Genomic DNA, 15,860 nt, shown 5'->3' with positions numbered 1-15,860 from the left:
GATAAAAAAAAAGCTTAGTTTTCCTCAAAACTAATGTAATTCACTTTCATCGGCATAATTACGGTATATTTCAAAAAATTAAAAGGTATACTTTGGTATATATCTGTGGGTCCAACGATATATTTTATCGATAGGTTCATCCCTAATTCACACGTGCGGCGGTTTATTTATTTACTGATTCTTGAAATAAAAGTAAAATGGATGATAAAACCATTATTGAGACTGTTTGTCGCCATCATCACGATGAACAACCCGTAATGCGTAAGTCATAAGTTCTCCGTATCTCTGTGTGAAGTAACAACGTTTTGGCAGTTAAATTTCAGAATGGCTCTTTGGGCGGCACCGCCGACTTCTCTATCGTAGAGAGTAGAAAGGATAAGCGGAAGCGCGCTGCGGTCATTGCCGGCGACCAACTTTACACGGGGGAGGTGCGGGATAACGAGCAGTTTGACACGTACATCTGCTTGCGCGAAAAGAGCACAAACAAGGTGCAAATCATTCCCGTTCAGCAGGCGCTGCTGTCCAATAGCGTCTACCAGCAGCTGGAACAGAAAGAGAAGCAGAAGGTCTTACCAATGCTTACCAAGGAGCATGCTGCTAAGAAACTCCTGAAGGAGTACGGAGGTCGCAAGGCCTCGCGCCTCGTGGACAATCGCGAAAAGATGATGGTCAATGTGGAAGTTGTGCGTCAAGATTTGGACGAAACAGTGCAGGCCTCCCCACAGAACGACGACGAAGAGGACAAGACACTGGCCGACGTGAGTGCCAGCAACGAGGAGTACTTGGCCACCATAGTGCCCAAGTTTGACAAAACAGCCACTAAGATCAGTGAGGTGTTTGACGTGGAGGACGTGGTGCCGGCCAACTTGCTGGAGAGGCTAGATGAGGAGGCCAAGGTGGTGTACGCTACACCGCTGGAGGCGCTGCCGTAAGTAGATCATTCGAATGGAGATTTGTACCTCAGAGTAACCAGCCTTTTCCCCGCCGCAGAATTGAGTCGGAGTATCTTCGCACTTGCCTCAAGCGCATCCAGGATAGGGAGATAGCCTCGAAGCAGGACTTTCTGCACATTAAGCTTATTATCTACATGGACGCCCTGCAGTCGCTGATAGCACTGCGCTCGCGACAAATGAAGGGCGCGGAGCTGTCCCGCATCACGGAGAAGATCGAGAACGACATACGTCACCGCTTTGCGGACCCTAATGTGGCCAAGAGCTGCACCCGCACCAATTACAGCACGGAGAAGGCGCTCACCCACTTCATTGTGCTGGCTCTGCTCATCAGCGACAAGCACGAGGTCGATGTGAATGTGCTCTCCCGCACCCTACGCACCACCAAGGAACGCATCAAATCGTACGCCCACATCGTCAATGCCCGACCCAAGTCCCGTTCGGATGTGCTCAGTCTGCGCCTGCCCAGCACCGTGCCGGCCTTGGCGAAATCCCGCCGCTTCCAACGCAAGAAGTAGAAGTAGAACACCCTGTTTGACATCGATTAAACAACTTCTAGGTGGCCGGCCTGTCAAGGTCGTCACAATAAAGTTTATTTTTACATTACATTATTTAGGCTTTAATTGAAGAATATCTTGAGTAACATTAGGCGCGTACACCTCCAACACGATGGCGTGCTCCAAACGAAAAAAAAGCATAATGCTGGAATTGGTTATTATCCTGCGTGTTTGAGTGTTGTATGTAACTCCTTTTAATTATTCATTGTAGGGGCCTGGTCCTGGTCCGTAGGCTGGCCGTGTGTACGTGTTGTCTCACTGTCCGTGTCCGAGTGCTGTGCTGGAAAATTTATTTACGGCGGCAATCTTGTTAATCCCTCCCCCTTAGTAGTTAGTTGTGTGAATTCTATGTTGCTTCTTGGTTGGCATCCGCATCCGCAAGTCCCGTCTAAACGGCCAGGCCGAAGACGGACACGATGCAGTACATGGTCTTGTTCTCCCAGCGGACTGTGCAGCTGCCGTCTGTGTCGTTGTTCCAGTAGCAGGAGCTGGCCGTGTGCAGTCCGGCTCCGTTCTTCTGCATGATCATGGCCGTGACGATGTACTTATAGGGCTTCTGCTCCTTGGTGAGCACCGTCAGGCAGTTCTCCACCACCTGGCCGGTCCAGTTGTTCACCTTGTCGTGCTGGTACGCATTACCTCCGATGGTGGTCTCGATGGCCTCCTTAATCGTCTTGCTCACATCATCCACTATGAACTGGCTTTCTTCGCGTGAGTCATCCATTTTTGCTTCAGTGTGCAAGTTGCGAAATCAGTCTAATGTCTTTTTTAACTTGTATGTTGTTTATTTAGCTTGTTTGTTTTATTCGTTGTGCGCGCGCTTTTGTCTCGTAGTCGACGCCTTGAGTGGAAAATAAAATGAAATAAAATATTATTTGTTTTGTTGGGTCTGAATGTCACAGCAGCAGGAACTTTTTACGATCTGCTCTGGAAACTCTAGGACCACTGGACAGTGTGTGCAGGTGGAATTAGTTTATTATTTCGAGCTGCTGCTCACCTTTTGGCTGCTTTTAATTAATAAATTTACGATAAATGACTTTACGATAAATTCAACGCAAAAAATGGAATATACGGCAGTGTGACCGCGGAGGCTTCGATATACGGTCCGACCCTCGGAAATATACCAAAAAATACCGTTAAAATACTGACGAATTCAAGTTATGTTATACATTTTCCTCGTTTTTGATCTTCCGTCGAATATTACTAAATATATAGAATATTTAGCCATGCCCAGACAATTTTATACGATTGATGAATCTATTTTCTACAAGATTGGATAGGTTTTAATCCTTGCTTTTATTGGATTTTACGTAAAAAACGGGTTAAACGAAAAAGTTCGACAAAAAAAAGAGTCACTGTGATGCGTGTAGGCCTTGGAATACCCTATTTTGTTAATTTTATATGAAGATGAAACGTGATTTATAAAGACCTTTTCTCAAATTGATATTCCTTAGAAATATTCAAGTACAATATTAGTATCTTGTATATATTTATGTAGATCCTGATACCTACTGAGCCTTGGAAGACAAACGTATTCAAAATTCTATAACATCCATTTGCCCCAGGGTATGTGTGCATGGAATTAGCAACATTTGTGCATAGAGTTAGCAACATTTGTGTATGGAATGGGACTCATTGTTGCAATAGCGAAACTGCGGCGAATCGGGTATTGCCTATATTTCAAGCTATATAGATTTGCCCACTTAGCTTTATCCCATAGATAAATGCATTTTCTACAAGATTGCTTCTTTTAATTACCTTAATATATTTTATTTTGACTAAAATGCGGTTTTCAAGTAAATGTTGCCGCAACTTTTGTGTATGGAATGAGACTCATTGTTGCCAAAGCGAATTGGGGCGAAATGCGGCGAACTGCGGCGAATTGAAATTCGATGCAAAAAAACGACCAATTTCTCATATTCTTTGTTCCGTTGAATAATACTATCTATATGGAACATTTAGCCATGCCCACTCAATTTTATACGATTGATGAATCAATTCTACACATGATTGGCCTATTCGAAATACTTGCTTTTATTGGATTTCTATATAACATTGAAAATTAAATTAATAATTGACAAAAATACCATTTAGCACTAAAAAACACCTCATGGGAGCGCTGCGAAAACCAGTTTTTACAGTACAGCACCGAAATATACGGTCTCATTTGAAAAATATACCGAGTGGTGCGCGGCAAATCGAACTTTTTTGAATCTGATAGGCAGAAAGGTGCAAAAATATTCGAATATTTCAAATAGACGCACCTGCATTCGAAAAGGACCCAACTTATTGCCACAAATAGACCCTTATGCTTTTATATGTATAAAAAAGACGCCAAGACGCAGTTCTAGAGTACACAGCCTTTAAGAGTACCCCTACTGTCACTATCTATGCCAACAGCTCAGATCGCCTTTGAATTCAGTTAAAAATTCAATTCTATTTATTTTAAAGAGAAATCCTGGAAAGGACAATCTGTGGGGAAGAAACAACCTTAACTACGAAAATAACAGATTCCGGCACAATAACAGGCCCGCCGAAGCTGGTTTGAGTAACTGCATTCAATTCATCGACGGTTTAGTTGAAAAGCATTGATTTAATGTTGGTAATGCCCATATAAATATATGAATTTGAAGAAAGCCAATTGGCTCTCCAGCCAGACGTATAGATTCCTGAACAATGTACTAATGGGCCAGTCCCAGAAGATATTCAGTGATCAACACAGAAAACGAGGTATGCTATTGACTTCCATCCCCATAGACACATTATAAGTAAAGCTGCATATTTTCATATTTTCCGCAGTTTCTGATAAAGTAGAGGCTTTTCAAAACAAACAGAACAGAACGCAAGAAGAGAAATGAGTGAACACGCGGCAAAATCTGTTCTCAGGCAAAACAGAAAGGAAAAGCTGATGAGAACGCCTCGTACAGCTGTTCTCGACTTAAACGACGATTGCTGGAGATTGGTAATGGATTATCTAAACGTAAGAGACCAGCTAAGGCGCGCTTTCTCGATCGTCTGTATGGAAGAAATGTTCAAGAGATATGCAAGCCATCGTTACAGACATATTGATGAATCTCTCACGAATAACATTACCAACGAAGAACTGAAACAATTATTGCAGATCGTTGGCAACCATGTGGTTAGCTATGAGTCCAAATTGAATCCCGATTCTGATGGCAATTCTGCACGAATCTTCGACATTTAAAAATGACTTTTCGACGCACAAGGGGCGGTTGGAACTCTTTAAACAGCCTGAAATATCTGGAATCTTTGCACGCTCATATGCCTTTTGTTCACAATCTCAAGCAATTCACGTGTCTAAGGAAACTGAAGCTCGAGACTTTCTCATATAGCAGAAGAGGATTGGCTGAACTTGATCAATTAGAATCTCTGGAGGTAGGTGCCTATCCTGGATTCGATGCCAGATTGGCGGATTGCTGCCAAACAATGAAGAAATAGCGATACCTTAACTTTGGACAGCTTATTCCAAATATCAGTAAGAACAACTTTGAAATTCTGGTGACGAACTGTCAGCAGCTGGAACGTCTGGCCTTTGGCGTAAAGCTCCTCGACTCCACGGTGCCCTATGAGCTGGTCTGCCAGCTACCCAAGCTTCAGCATTTACAAGTGTGGCATGGTGGTTCCTTACGCGAATCGTTTATCGAGGGATTGATCAACAGACAGGGTTCTCCTCTGGAAAGTCTTATCCTGAAAGGTCACGGTTTGAAGGAGGCACAGGTTCAGCATCTTTGCAATATATCTACACTCAAGAAATTGGATATATTCTGCGATACCCTGCCCTTCGTGGACTTATTGAAGCTGAAGAACCTTGTCTACTTCCATATATCCAGCCCCATGACAGAGGACCAACTTCTGCACCTCCTAGATGCGCTTCCTCGACTAAAAGTTCTCAATTTACTATTTTGCCCAGAGTTATACGTTCCCTTTTTTGACTAGTGTTCGGAACTTGGTTGACGAACAGAGAAAACAGCGCGGGAGGATCAAAATCTATTTCGGATTTAGTGCTAAACCCGTTATTTCGTATGCTAATCTTTTTGTTAAAATCATAGAGGGTCGTTTAGGTCCCATATTAATAAACAAAGAGCTTAAAATCCAAATGTTCCCAAAACGCTTACAAATAAGAAGGGTATACCACTTACATATGTACATGCATGTAGAAGACGCATGTGAAGATTACAAGGAATCCAAGATTATTGGAAGGCATACATATATTTAAATATTGTTAATGGTTATCATGGTTTAAGTACTCACTGACTCATTTACCATATAAATATCGAGGAAATGACTTTTATTTTCTCCCAATGCTTATTTTTCTTTCTTGAGAACAAGTCTCTCGAGATTTACTACTTAAGCAACTCCCAAGTCTCAATGCTCTTCAGTCTTGTATTTGAATTGTTGAGCAACAACTGATCAAAATGAGCTACATTGCTGCATTTTTTGTCCTTGGGTTACTCTCGCAGCAAACTCTGGCAAAAAGTTTTGTGTGTATTTCAGCTTGAGAGATATAGTAGACAGCGAAAATATTCAATAACCATAATCACAGGTGCAATCATATACTGGCTGCACAGACTTCTGCTACAAATCCATAAAATCAGTCTTGGATCTGCAGCTTATGATGCAACTGCAACTGAATAACATTGAAAACAATTGGATGATGCACAAGAATTGGACTGAACTTGGACTAGTAAACCATCAAGACAAACTGGAGAGCAGACAAAAACTAGAGGAAATCGAAACCAAACTAAAACAAAACGAGGATACGTCATCGGCGCAAGCTGCAAGACTAGACAGTGTAGAACATAAATTAGTTGAACGCCAAAAGATGGACACATCTGCCGAAAACGGGCTGTTGGAAATGATCGAAAGAGTGAAACAAAACTTGTCAGACCAGCAGGAAAGAAACGATTCTGATATGGGCAGGCTGAGCGAAAGACTGGGTGGACTGGAGAAACGGATCACAGAGCAGCAGGAGAGGGCTGCTTTGGCCGTAAGCACAGCCACAGAGAGACTTGAAAAATTGGAAGACAAACAAAGACAGCTGGTTGCGGGGGCACAGCAGATGCTGGAGATGCTAGGACGAATGGAAAACCAGATCGCAGTCGAGCAGGCGAGGGTTGGCAATGGCACGTCCTATTTTGGCAAGTTGCGGGATAAAGCAGAGGTACTAGAGAAACAGATCACAGGACAAGAAGAAAGGGTCTCTTTGGATGAAATCTTAGTTACGAAGAGACTCTCCAACATTGAGAAAGTGCTGTCCGAGCAACGGGACAATATAACTTCAAATATAAGTAAAGTGGCTGATGGTCTTAGCGGCATAAAGGAACAATTGTCTGGCCAAAAACTGAAGCATATCGCTGAAGCCGCAATTATCAAGGAAAGTATTGCCAACCTAGAGAAAGACTTAACAGACAGGCAACAAAAGATCGAGTCGAATGGAAGTAAGCTGGCAAAGGTACTGAAAGGGCTCGAAAATAATTTTGCAGGCCATGAAAGGAAACTTGAAAATGACGAAAGGACACTGTCGGACTCACAGACCAGACTGTCGCAGCTTCAGGATCAATTGACGAATCAACAGAAAACAATGTCTACCCACGAGGCAGCTGTAAAAGAGTTAGAGTCCAAATGGAAAACACTCTGGGAGAACCGGTTCGTTTCGTTTGAGAAACTTGGCTCAAAATTGTATTATTTTGTGATGAACGAGAGACTAAACTGGACAGATGCTCGGGATAGATGCCAAGAGCTGGGCAGCCACTTGGCTAGCCCGCAGAACCAGCAGGAGTACGACTTAGTGACAAAGGCTCTACCTGTCTTTCTTCAATTCTGGTTGGATGTTAATGATATTGAAAACGAAGGGGAGTATATGTTGAGTGCTACTTCGAAGAAGAAGGCCACTTTCTTGAAATGGAGGGGATCCGGATACCCAGATAACTGGAAGGGCAATGAAGATTGTGTAGAACTGACCAGAGAAGGAATGAACGATTTGGATTGTTCGGAAAAACATTTTTACATTTGTCAAAAATAGTTGTATTCTACAGTAAATAATTTTGTTTTTAATGAAGCTCATAAAGTGCTCCAAGTTTGAACATTTTTAAACTTGATTAGCACAAGAACGATTTTAATAAGCTTTTTGGAGAACTTAAAGGTGTAGAGCATTCACGCAGTGTGTTTTTTGCAGTTGGTTTGAGTTCTCTTATAATCGTTTCAGTGTACCAGTTGTAAACCGTAGTTTCAACAGCATTCATTGCATTTGGCAGATCTTAGAACGATCCCAACAAACGATAGGATTATATCACGGTTTTTGATAATGTAAACAATATTCTCGAAGATAGTTGGCATATCAGTCCCCTCCTTGAATAATCATAGTATAGTTCATAATAAGTCATCATCTAGGAGGAGTTTCCGCAGTGGAGGTGTGCTGTGCCCGACACCCATTGGCATATGTTTGGAATTGCCTTATCAGCGTATACCGTATGCCTTCGCTTCGTCGCACCTTTTTGTTGGCGAATACAAGTAGAACTCGGAGCTCTTTCGGATGCGCATCAAGTCCTCTCTCGCCTCATCGACACGCTCTCGGTCGTTGCTTTCCACGACGAAGATAAGAGCCTGTAATGAACCAAAAAAGATGCCAATTAGTGATTTGGCAGAGAATTGAAGCAAATCAAAGCACTTACCTGCGCATTTGCAAAGTAATGCCTGTGCAATGACTCTCGACCGCCCACATCCCACACTGTTAATCTCATATTCTTGTATTCTACAGTCTCCACATTTAAACCTAGAGAGAATGGAGGAGAATAAATCATATAAGTAGATCGAGTACCCATATAATTCATTGTTGCTAGTAAGTTTTACCTACCAATCGTAGATATCGTGTGGTTTAACCAGAAGCATCCAAACCGAATACACTTCCCATAGTTGTTGCTTGCCTTTGGATAGGTTCGAGGAGAAGTAAATCAGAAATCTCTTGATTGCTGTTGCTTCTGCTGGCCTTCTGGCTTGTCTGGAATCATGCCAAACGAAGCCCTCCTACTGATCGAGCAGCGATACAACGTTTACGCTCTGATGGCAACGCATAGTGTCCTTGTCACGCTTGAGCATATCTCCGGCCCGCTTCTCGCGCATTTCCCATTCTATCAACTTGCTTCTAAAGAAAATAAACACACTGTATTAGGGAAAATACCACGATCATTGCCTTCTAACTAAGAAGAAAAACGCTTTAGTTTGCTGTCAGTATACAATCACAAGGGACGAGAATCTTTTATAGAATCATTTCCACCATCTATAAATTATGCACAGCAAGACAGAAAGCAATTCACGACAGCTTTAGAAGGACTTTCAATGAAAAAAGAGTAAAAAATCTTGCTGAATATAGACAAACACAGGAATATAAAGAGATTATTAACGATCATAAGAAGGGTGGACGTGTACACCAAGAATTAGTTCAAAATAATACAACGAAAGACATTGATCCCAATCCCGATAACGACGACGACGACGACGGAGAGCCCGGACCATCAAGACAACGGACGACATCTTATCCAACTACTGAAGACGAACTATTTCGATTGGGATAGCTTCTTTGATCTTTTTGAGTCTAATACTGCTGACGCTTCTGCTGCCTCTCTACCTGAACAATCTAGTACAAGTAGTTCTTATAATTATTAAAATAAAGAGAGCATCGAAGAAAGTTCGCTAAGAGAATGACCATATCTAGCAGATGACTGTTATTATAACCGGGTTGAACAAATTTGCAGTGGCTAGGCAATGCCTTCCACGCACTTACTCACTCTAACTCTCGCTCTCTCACGCACACACACGCTTCTCACACGCCCTCTGGCACGGGTATAAATGCAGAGTCGCGGCCGTAGCAGCGACTCACACCGTTCCCCCTCGTGTTTTTGGTTTTGGTGGACACAAATAAGAGACAGGTAGGATAGTTAATCTCCTACCCCGTGGGTCAACAAAGTTGCTCCCAAGTTTTATAGAATACCCAAACTCTTTTGAGGTTTTAGTAGTAGTAGAAAAACCAGTCTGTATGATGATATTAAAGCAGCACAGCACTCCCCTGAATACATATACTCACCATTCACATTCCATGTGTGTACATTTTTGCATGTAATTTCTCATATTTAGCTAGTAGACATCTTGAAATTCAATAGTCGAATTGTTACATGTATATCTTTATATATTTTAATCGAGTGACACGCAAAAAAGAAAGCTAGACATACTGCAGAATATATTCACTTTATATCTCTAAAATTATCGTATGATTAAATATATGTACATAATGGTTAAGATTTGATGGGAATACTGTTTCTCTTGTTGCATGCATTTCTTCCCTTTCTTGGTTATCGATAATGTATTGGTTTTTGTTTTTTGTTTGGGAATCGTGACAATATTTAAATCATAGCATATTTATAAATTTTAGTTCATTAAAGAGATACAGAGTTCATGTGTTATTTGTTTCACTCGCGAAAGGAGCGAACAAGTCAAGTGTTTAACTATATCATAAGCTTTTTGTATATATGATTAATCCAGTAGTGTTTTTTCCTAAAAACGACGTCGTCCCCATGGGACATTATTTCCTCCGACATTATTTCCACGCTGATTGGCGCCTTGGTTCATATTGTTACCGCCAAATTCAAAAGCAAACGAGTCCTATTCGAACAAGGAAATATAATTGTTCAATTGAGTGTAACTTTAGCCATATATAAGCCCGAAATCCCATTTGAATAATGCTATCAAGGCCTGAGAGACCAGAACCAAATCCACCGAGACGATCAACAATCAATTATTCAATTTGAATTGCAGATCAAGATTATACTTCCCCATAAAAAAAAAAACATACGAATAGAAATGAAAATTGTGTCGAAATAAAACCAAAAACGGCACAAGTGCCGCAACACTACGATACACTTTGCTCATATGTTCATACCTACGAATATGTAAGCTTATGTACCCTTTTATGTACCCTATAAAATAAAGAGGTATATTTGGATGGGAATCGCATGCTCACAGATTGATTTGTAGTTTAATGCAGAGAGAAAAGAGACTGCACAACTCTCTCAATTTTACTTGCGCTGGTCATGCGGAGCTGCACATATACGCTCGGCTTGTTAAAATAGATCTACACGAATATAATTTACACCCTTAGATACAAAATGTGTGCTAAGATCATATGTGGATTCACACACCACCACGAAAGTCCCAGAGCAAATAGTCAGGAGCTGCTTGGCTCCCATTTATATACTAGTGTCCCATGGCAGGCATGACATATTTTTAAATAAAATTAATATGAAAATATAACTTGCAATTTCGCTGTCCAGTATACGCCCAAAGTTCAGATTTCTTAAGAGTTTACACAGTGAGTGTCCCAAAAATATAGAAATATACAGCTCGAGAATGGAGTACAACAGATGCCCTGAATTTGATCCAACCCCTTGGATGTTTAGAGAAAACCGTGGTGAACGAAAAAAACTCTTTGCCAGGGGGTTTTTGGCTCGGTTGAGAAACCTCTGTGGTCGAGAGCCCTGTACATACCTGTTTGTTGGGTCCGCCCGGGCCAGAGCTATTTCCAGTCATGGTTGAGTTGTTATTGTTTCCTGATTAGAAAAAACATTCATTTAACCTTTCATGTAGTGCCCTTTTGGTTTAATTCTTACCTCTAAAAACTTCAAAGGGAGAATTACTGTTGCCTCCGAAGTTGTCGAAGCTGGAGTTGTTGCCGCCACCGCCATTGCCGACGAAGCCCTCCTGCTGGTCGAGCAGCGAATTCAGTTGCTGTGCCTGTATGAACAATGTGTTCTCCTGCTGGCGTCGGCGCATATCCTCCTCCTGACGCGCCATGCGTGTCTGCATCTCGGTTTGATGGCGACGCATAGTGTCCTCGTCGCGCTTGCGCATTTCCTCGGCCTGCTTCTCGCGCATTTCCCATTCTATCTTCTTGCGCTCATTGTCCACTTCGCGCTTTCTCAGCTCTAAGGGAAATATACACACACACTATTAGGGAAAATGTATATAAATATAATGGCCATGATCTGCCACGATCATAGGCTCCTAACGAAGAAGAAAAAAGCTTTAGATTTGTTTGTCAGAATGAAACCTCAAAGGACGACAACACAATCTTTTCCGCCAGCCATAAATGTCCAATGGAAGCAATCGATATATGGATGCCCCAGCCCCCACAGTATAAGAAACATTTGCTTGGATGTAACTTTGCAGCAGCCATGATTTCAACCTGAAGCATTAAATTATCCTAAAAACCGCTGGGATTCATTGAATGACGTCGATATACCCTACACCAATGTTCCCATATAGAGAATGGCTCTATTTATTCAGGGATGACGCAAAATAGAGACCATTCTCGATGCAAAATCCACTGTCACACGTAAACTTCGAATGTAATAGGCTCCAATTAACACTAGTTTTGAGTTAATGTTTTCACATGGTATAAGTATAGGAAGGGGTCTAGTGTGGTCTATTCTTGTAACGCCGTTGCCAGTAATGCCAGTACAAAATAAGGAGATAAATATAAATGTACAAATAATCCATAAAAATACTTTAAACCAAATCCTATAATTAGATATATGATTTTTGAGTACCCCTATGGCCATACAGGCACTGCTAGATCACTCTGATATATAAACAAATGGTAGAAAACTGGAAGGTATTCGGAACTTCACATTCCAAAAATTTGGCTAATTTCTGAAATGTATTTGCTTTCCGTAGTAATCAGTTGTTTTCAGAAAGCAATACGCAATGTCGATAAGAGTGGAACAATGGAACCCACATCATTCTGCAAATAAGGAATGTTTTGGCAATGGTAATCGTGATGTTAAATAATGCTAGAAAATTCTATATTCTATGTCAATCAGCACAGAGGAATGTACAATGTATATTACGCCCCCAAAGGCCCCATATTTAGACTCAAGACTTGTTCTAATCCAAAAAGAAATCACAAGTGAGAGAGAAACACGAATATTAGATGACAAAAAGATATTATGATTTGCCGCAGGGGGGTTCTGCGACAAGCACAGGGCAAACAACACAATAGTTATATAGAATCGAGGGGAACGGGACAATAGGAACGTAAAACCCGAAGTTTTTGTTTGTTTTAACCCCCCCGCAACGTGATAATACTGACCTTGACGCAGGAGCTCGGTCTCTTGCTCATATCGAGCGTACTGCATCTGAGCATCCAGCTTTTCCTCTTCCATTTTGAGCTCACGCTTAAGGGTATCCTGCTTGCTCTTGTACAGATCGTGCAGCTGCTTCCAGCGGGAGCCGTACTCGTGCTCAAACGAATTGAGATCTGCGAAGCGCGGGCCGACGCTGCGCTCTTGATTGAACTCCTGCAGCTTCTTGTTGAGGGCCTTCTCGGGCAGCCCATCGTTGTCGTCATTCACCTCCATGGGCTCCACCAGGCAGGGGCGCAGAGAGGCCGTCAAAAAGAAGCACTTCTCATTGCAGAAACGCAGACAGGCGTTGGCCGAGGACTTCTTGGCGAACTCAACAATACCCTCGCCCGTATGCTTGCCGCGATCGTCGACGGTTATGCTGGCCCGTTCGATGGGGCCGAATATCTCGAAAGATTTGTACAACAACTCGTTGGACACGAACGGTGTGAGGTTCCTGACGCGCAAGATGGTTGCATTGGGTGCGAAACGGACGCGTAGCTGGCGACCCTTGCGCATGGTACCGTCCAAGGCGCGCTTGGCTTTCTCGGCATTCACATGATAATCGACCTTAAGGAATGTGAAGTTCTTCTCAATGTTGGAGAAGATTTCGCCAATCTCCCCATAGGGCTTGAACATTTCGCGCAGCTCATTGTCGGTGATGTCGCCGGTTAGATTGCCCACATACAGACGATTGCGGCCAGAGAATTTGGTCTCCTCGGGCACCTCCACGGGTGGCAGCTCCAGTGTAGGCCCACCAATGGCCCGCAGACGTTGGGCAATAAAGAAATCATCCCCGCCTCCACCACCACCGCGTGGACCGCCACCTATACCGCCCATCATGCTCATGTTGGGCCCCCCTTGACCACCTCCCGACCGTTGACCGCCGCCACCGCGATTGCCGCGATCACGCTGCTGTTGCTGGGCGCGTACACCTCCGCCTCCCTGGTAATTGCCACCAACTCCTGGATGGTTGCCACCAACTCCTGGATGATTGTTACCTCCTCCTGGATGATTGTTACCACCTCCTGGATGATTGTTACCTCCTCCTGGATGATTGTTACCACCTCCTGGATGATTGTTACCACCTCCTGGATGGTTGCCGCCACCTGCTTGGTTATTGCCACCGACGCCGAGGCCGCCACCGCGAGGACCACCGCGGAAACCACCTTGCCCTTGTCCTTGAACCTGCCCTGGACCTTGGTTTGCATTGGGGGCTGGCTGCTGAGTTGCAGCCACAGATTCATTAACATTTTCAGCGACATTTCCGGCTTCCGGCTTCGCTGCTTCATTAGTAGTAGACTTTTGCTATATTTGTATTATATATATTTAAATCAGTATAAGAATGATGAAATGGATTTGGAAAATATGCACGTATATGCCTGGGCCCCCAATCTGTAGTACGTCTAATCCCCTCTCAAAGATACGAAGCAATTGGCCTCCAAGCAGAAGGGTCATTGCTTCCACATTCTGGGGGACTAAAGGACACTGCAGAGATGGAGCCCACTCATGGATGCGCATATGCATGTGTATAGGGTAGAATAAAATACATATAATTACGCTTAAATACCTCCCACTCAAGGCAGAAGCCCTTAGCCCTAGATTACGAGACCATTTGGTAATAAACCACCCATCCAACGAAATGGCGTTTGACCCCCTCCAAAATAATACCCTTTCAGAGAGGGATAACACATCCCTTTGCAGGAATTAGCTTTATCCATATAGTTGGCATTGAAAACATCATTTTAGCCATAGAATCGGGTATCTATGGCTCGATAAAGAATGAATGCTAGTAAGTAGCATCGCCTCTTAATTGCTTTCTCACAATGAAATATAAATAAATACAAATAAATAGTATACATGACACTGGTCACGTGTAGCCAGCGCTTAAGCCTACGAAAAGTCACCCCTCCGACTACAGAGATTGCAGAGATCGAAAGCCACTCCGAGCCGGGATCTGTATGCCACAATCGCAGCATCTTACCCACAATAGTAGGATGTGAACCACCAAGAGAACCACCATGTGAACGTTCTATAAATTGTGGATATACCACAGTCTTATACATTTAAGATGGACGGCCTATGCCTTTCACAACGAAAAAAAAATTGCATGCTTGCACATACATCGGTATGTAAATATGTACATACATACATATGTACAACAGTAATTAATCAAAAAGTTCAATGTATTCAAAGAGTGCTCAAAACAACCTGTATTCGAATACGAGTAATAAACTTTTGATGGTCAAAAAAAAAAATATCATTCTTTAATGACCCCCTATCTTTGAACAGTTAAGCATAAAACAATTGGTGAAACATTTTCATCAAAACAATGTACTGCATTTTTTGTGATTAATTCCCAAAATGTGCGTATATGGAAAAACATCTAAAAAAAAAAAAAACCAGAACGAACCGGAATAATTGTTCTTTTCTTTCAGAGACCCATTTATGCATGTTTGGTGTACATACAAGAGAGGATACCGTGAGAGAAGGGGGAGGGGGATCTTGCCGTCAGTTTTTCACTTACGTTTGCGTTATTCGGACCCTGAACATTTTGTCTATTTTGGTTTCCTCCACGGCGATTGCGATTGCCGCCGAATCCATCCTTATTTCCGAAATTCTTGTTCTGATTCTGGCCACCGGCAGCGACGCCACCGGCGGGGCGGCCATTTTGGTTGTTCAAGCCACCGAATCGTGCCTTCTTTTCGGCTGGACTGCCATCGGGGCCAACATTTTGTTTAGGAGCCCCGTGCTTGCCAATATTGCCTTTATTGGCCGGTTGGTTGCCTCTCTGCTGTCGTTGGGGCAAAGGCTTAACGCTATGGGGACCATCTAAATTGATCGTTTCCATCTTAAAATACTTTTAAAAACGAGAAAAATAAATCTCAAAAAATTGCACAACAACACAGTCCGGGACAGGGATGCTAATATATTGATAAATCAGTATATCGATATATATATATTCTTTAAGCGATACTATTTTTATGAATTCTGCGCAAATCTGGTCTATTTTTCTGTTGTTTCTTGACAAGTCAGTGGATATCGGTGGACTTATTCAGATATACCGACATCTTTTTATATTTATTATTATTATATTTATATTTAATGCAATTAAGATCTATCCCATTGCAAAACATAATCTGCATCGATACTGCCGACAT

The 15,860-nt window shown here is 42.5% G+C and overlaps 3 protein-coding genes across 4 annotated transcripts; 1 reads left to right on the top strand and 2 right to left on the bottom strand.

Moving 5' to 3' along the window:
• Positions 1–197: 197 nt before the first annotated feature.
• On the top strand, positions 198–1,556 carry LOC6588390. Its single transcript, XM_002012896.2, has 3 exons — positions 198–261; positions 313–928; positions 991–1,556. The coding sequence occupies exons 1-3, from the start codon at positions 198–200 to the stop codon at positions 1,466–1,468; spliced, it is 1,158 nt and encodes a 385-aa protein (XP_002012932.1). The 3' UTR covers positions 1,469–1,556.
• On the bottom strand, positions 1,491–2,572 carry LOC6588418 (dynein light chain Tctex-type). The gene is made up of 2 exons (XM_026985660.1): positions 2,505–2,572; positions 1,491–2,348 (listed from the first exon to the last, which is right to left on the bottom strand). The coding sequence occupies exon 2, from the start codon at positions 2,229–2,231 to the stop codon at positions 1,896–1,898; it is 336 nt and encodes a 111-aa protein (XP_026841461.1). The 5' UTR covers positions 2,232–2,348; positions 2,505–2,572; the 3' UTR covers positions 1,491–1,895.
• Positions 2,573–7,609: 5,037 nt separating this feature from the next.
• On the bottom strand, positions 7,610–15,565 carry LOC6588370 (protein no-on-transient A). 2 transcript variants are annotated; one of them, XR_003409423.1, is made up of 7 exons: positions 15,227–15,565; positions 12,669–14,007; positions 11,188–11,502; positions 11,066–11,127; positions 8,382–8,669; positions 8,200–8,300; positions 7,610–8,131 (listed from the first exon to the last, which is right to left on the bottom strand). XR_003409423.1 is itself a non-coding variant. In XM_002012891.2 (5 exons), the coding sequence occupies exons 1-5, from the start codon at positions 15,548–15,550 to the stop codon at positions 10,076–10,078; spliced, it is 2,148 nt and encodes a 715-aa protein (XP_002012927.1). In that variant the 5' UTR covers positions 15,551–15,565; the 3' UTR covers positions 10,020–10,075. The 2 variants fall into 2 exon arrangements, 1 of the variants encoding a protein (XP_002012927.1); XM_002012891.2 differs by lacking the exons at positions 7,610–8,131; positions 8,200–8,300; positions 8,382–8,669 and adding an exon at positions 10,020–10,183.
• Between the last annotated feature and the right edge of the window lie 295 nt (positions 15,566–15,860).

Source organism: Drosophila persimilis, unplaced genomic scaffold (genome assembly GCF_003286085.1).
Source record: "Drosophila persimilis strain 14011-0111.01,24,50 unplaced genomic scaffold, DperRS2 tig00000000-arrow-pilon, whole genome shotgun sequence".
In the NCBI taxonomy this organism is placed as follows: Eukaryota; Metazoa; Arthropoda; class Insecta; order Diptera; family Drosophilidae; genus Drosophila; species Drosophila persimilis.
The sequence above is the reverse complement of the archived record's forward strand: the minus strand, read 5'-3'. Positions and strand labels throughout refer to the sequence as shown.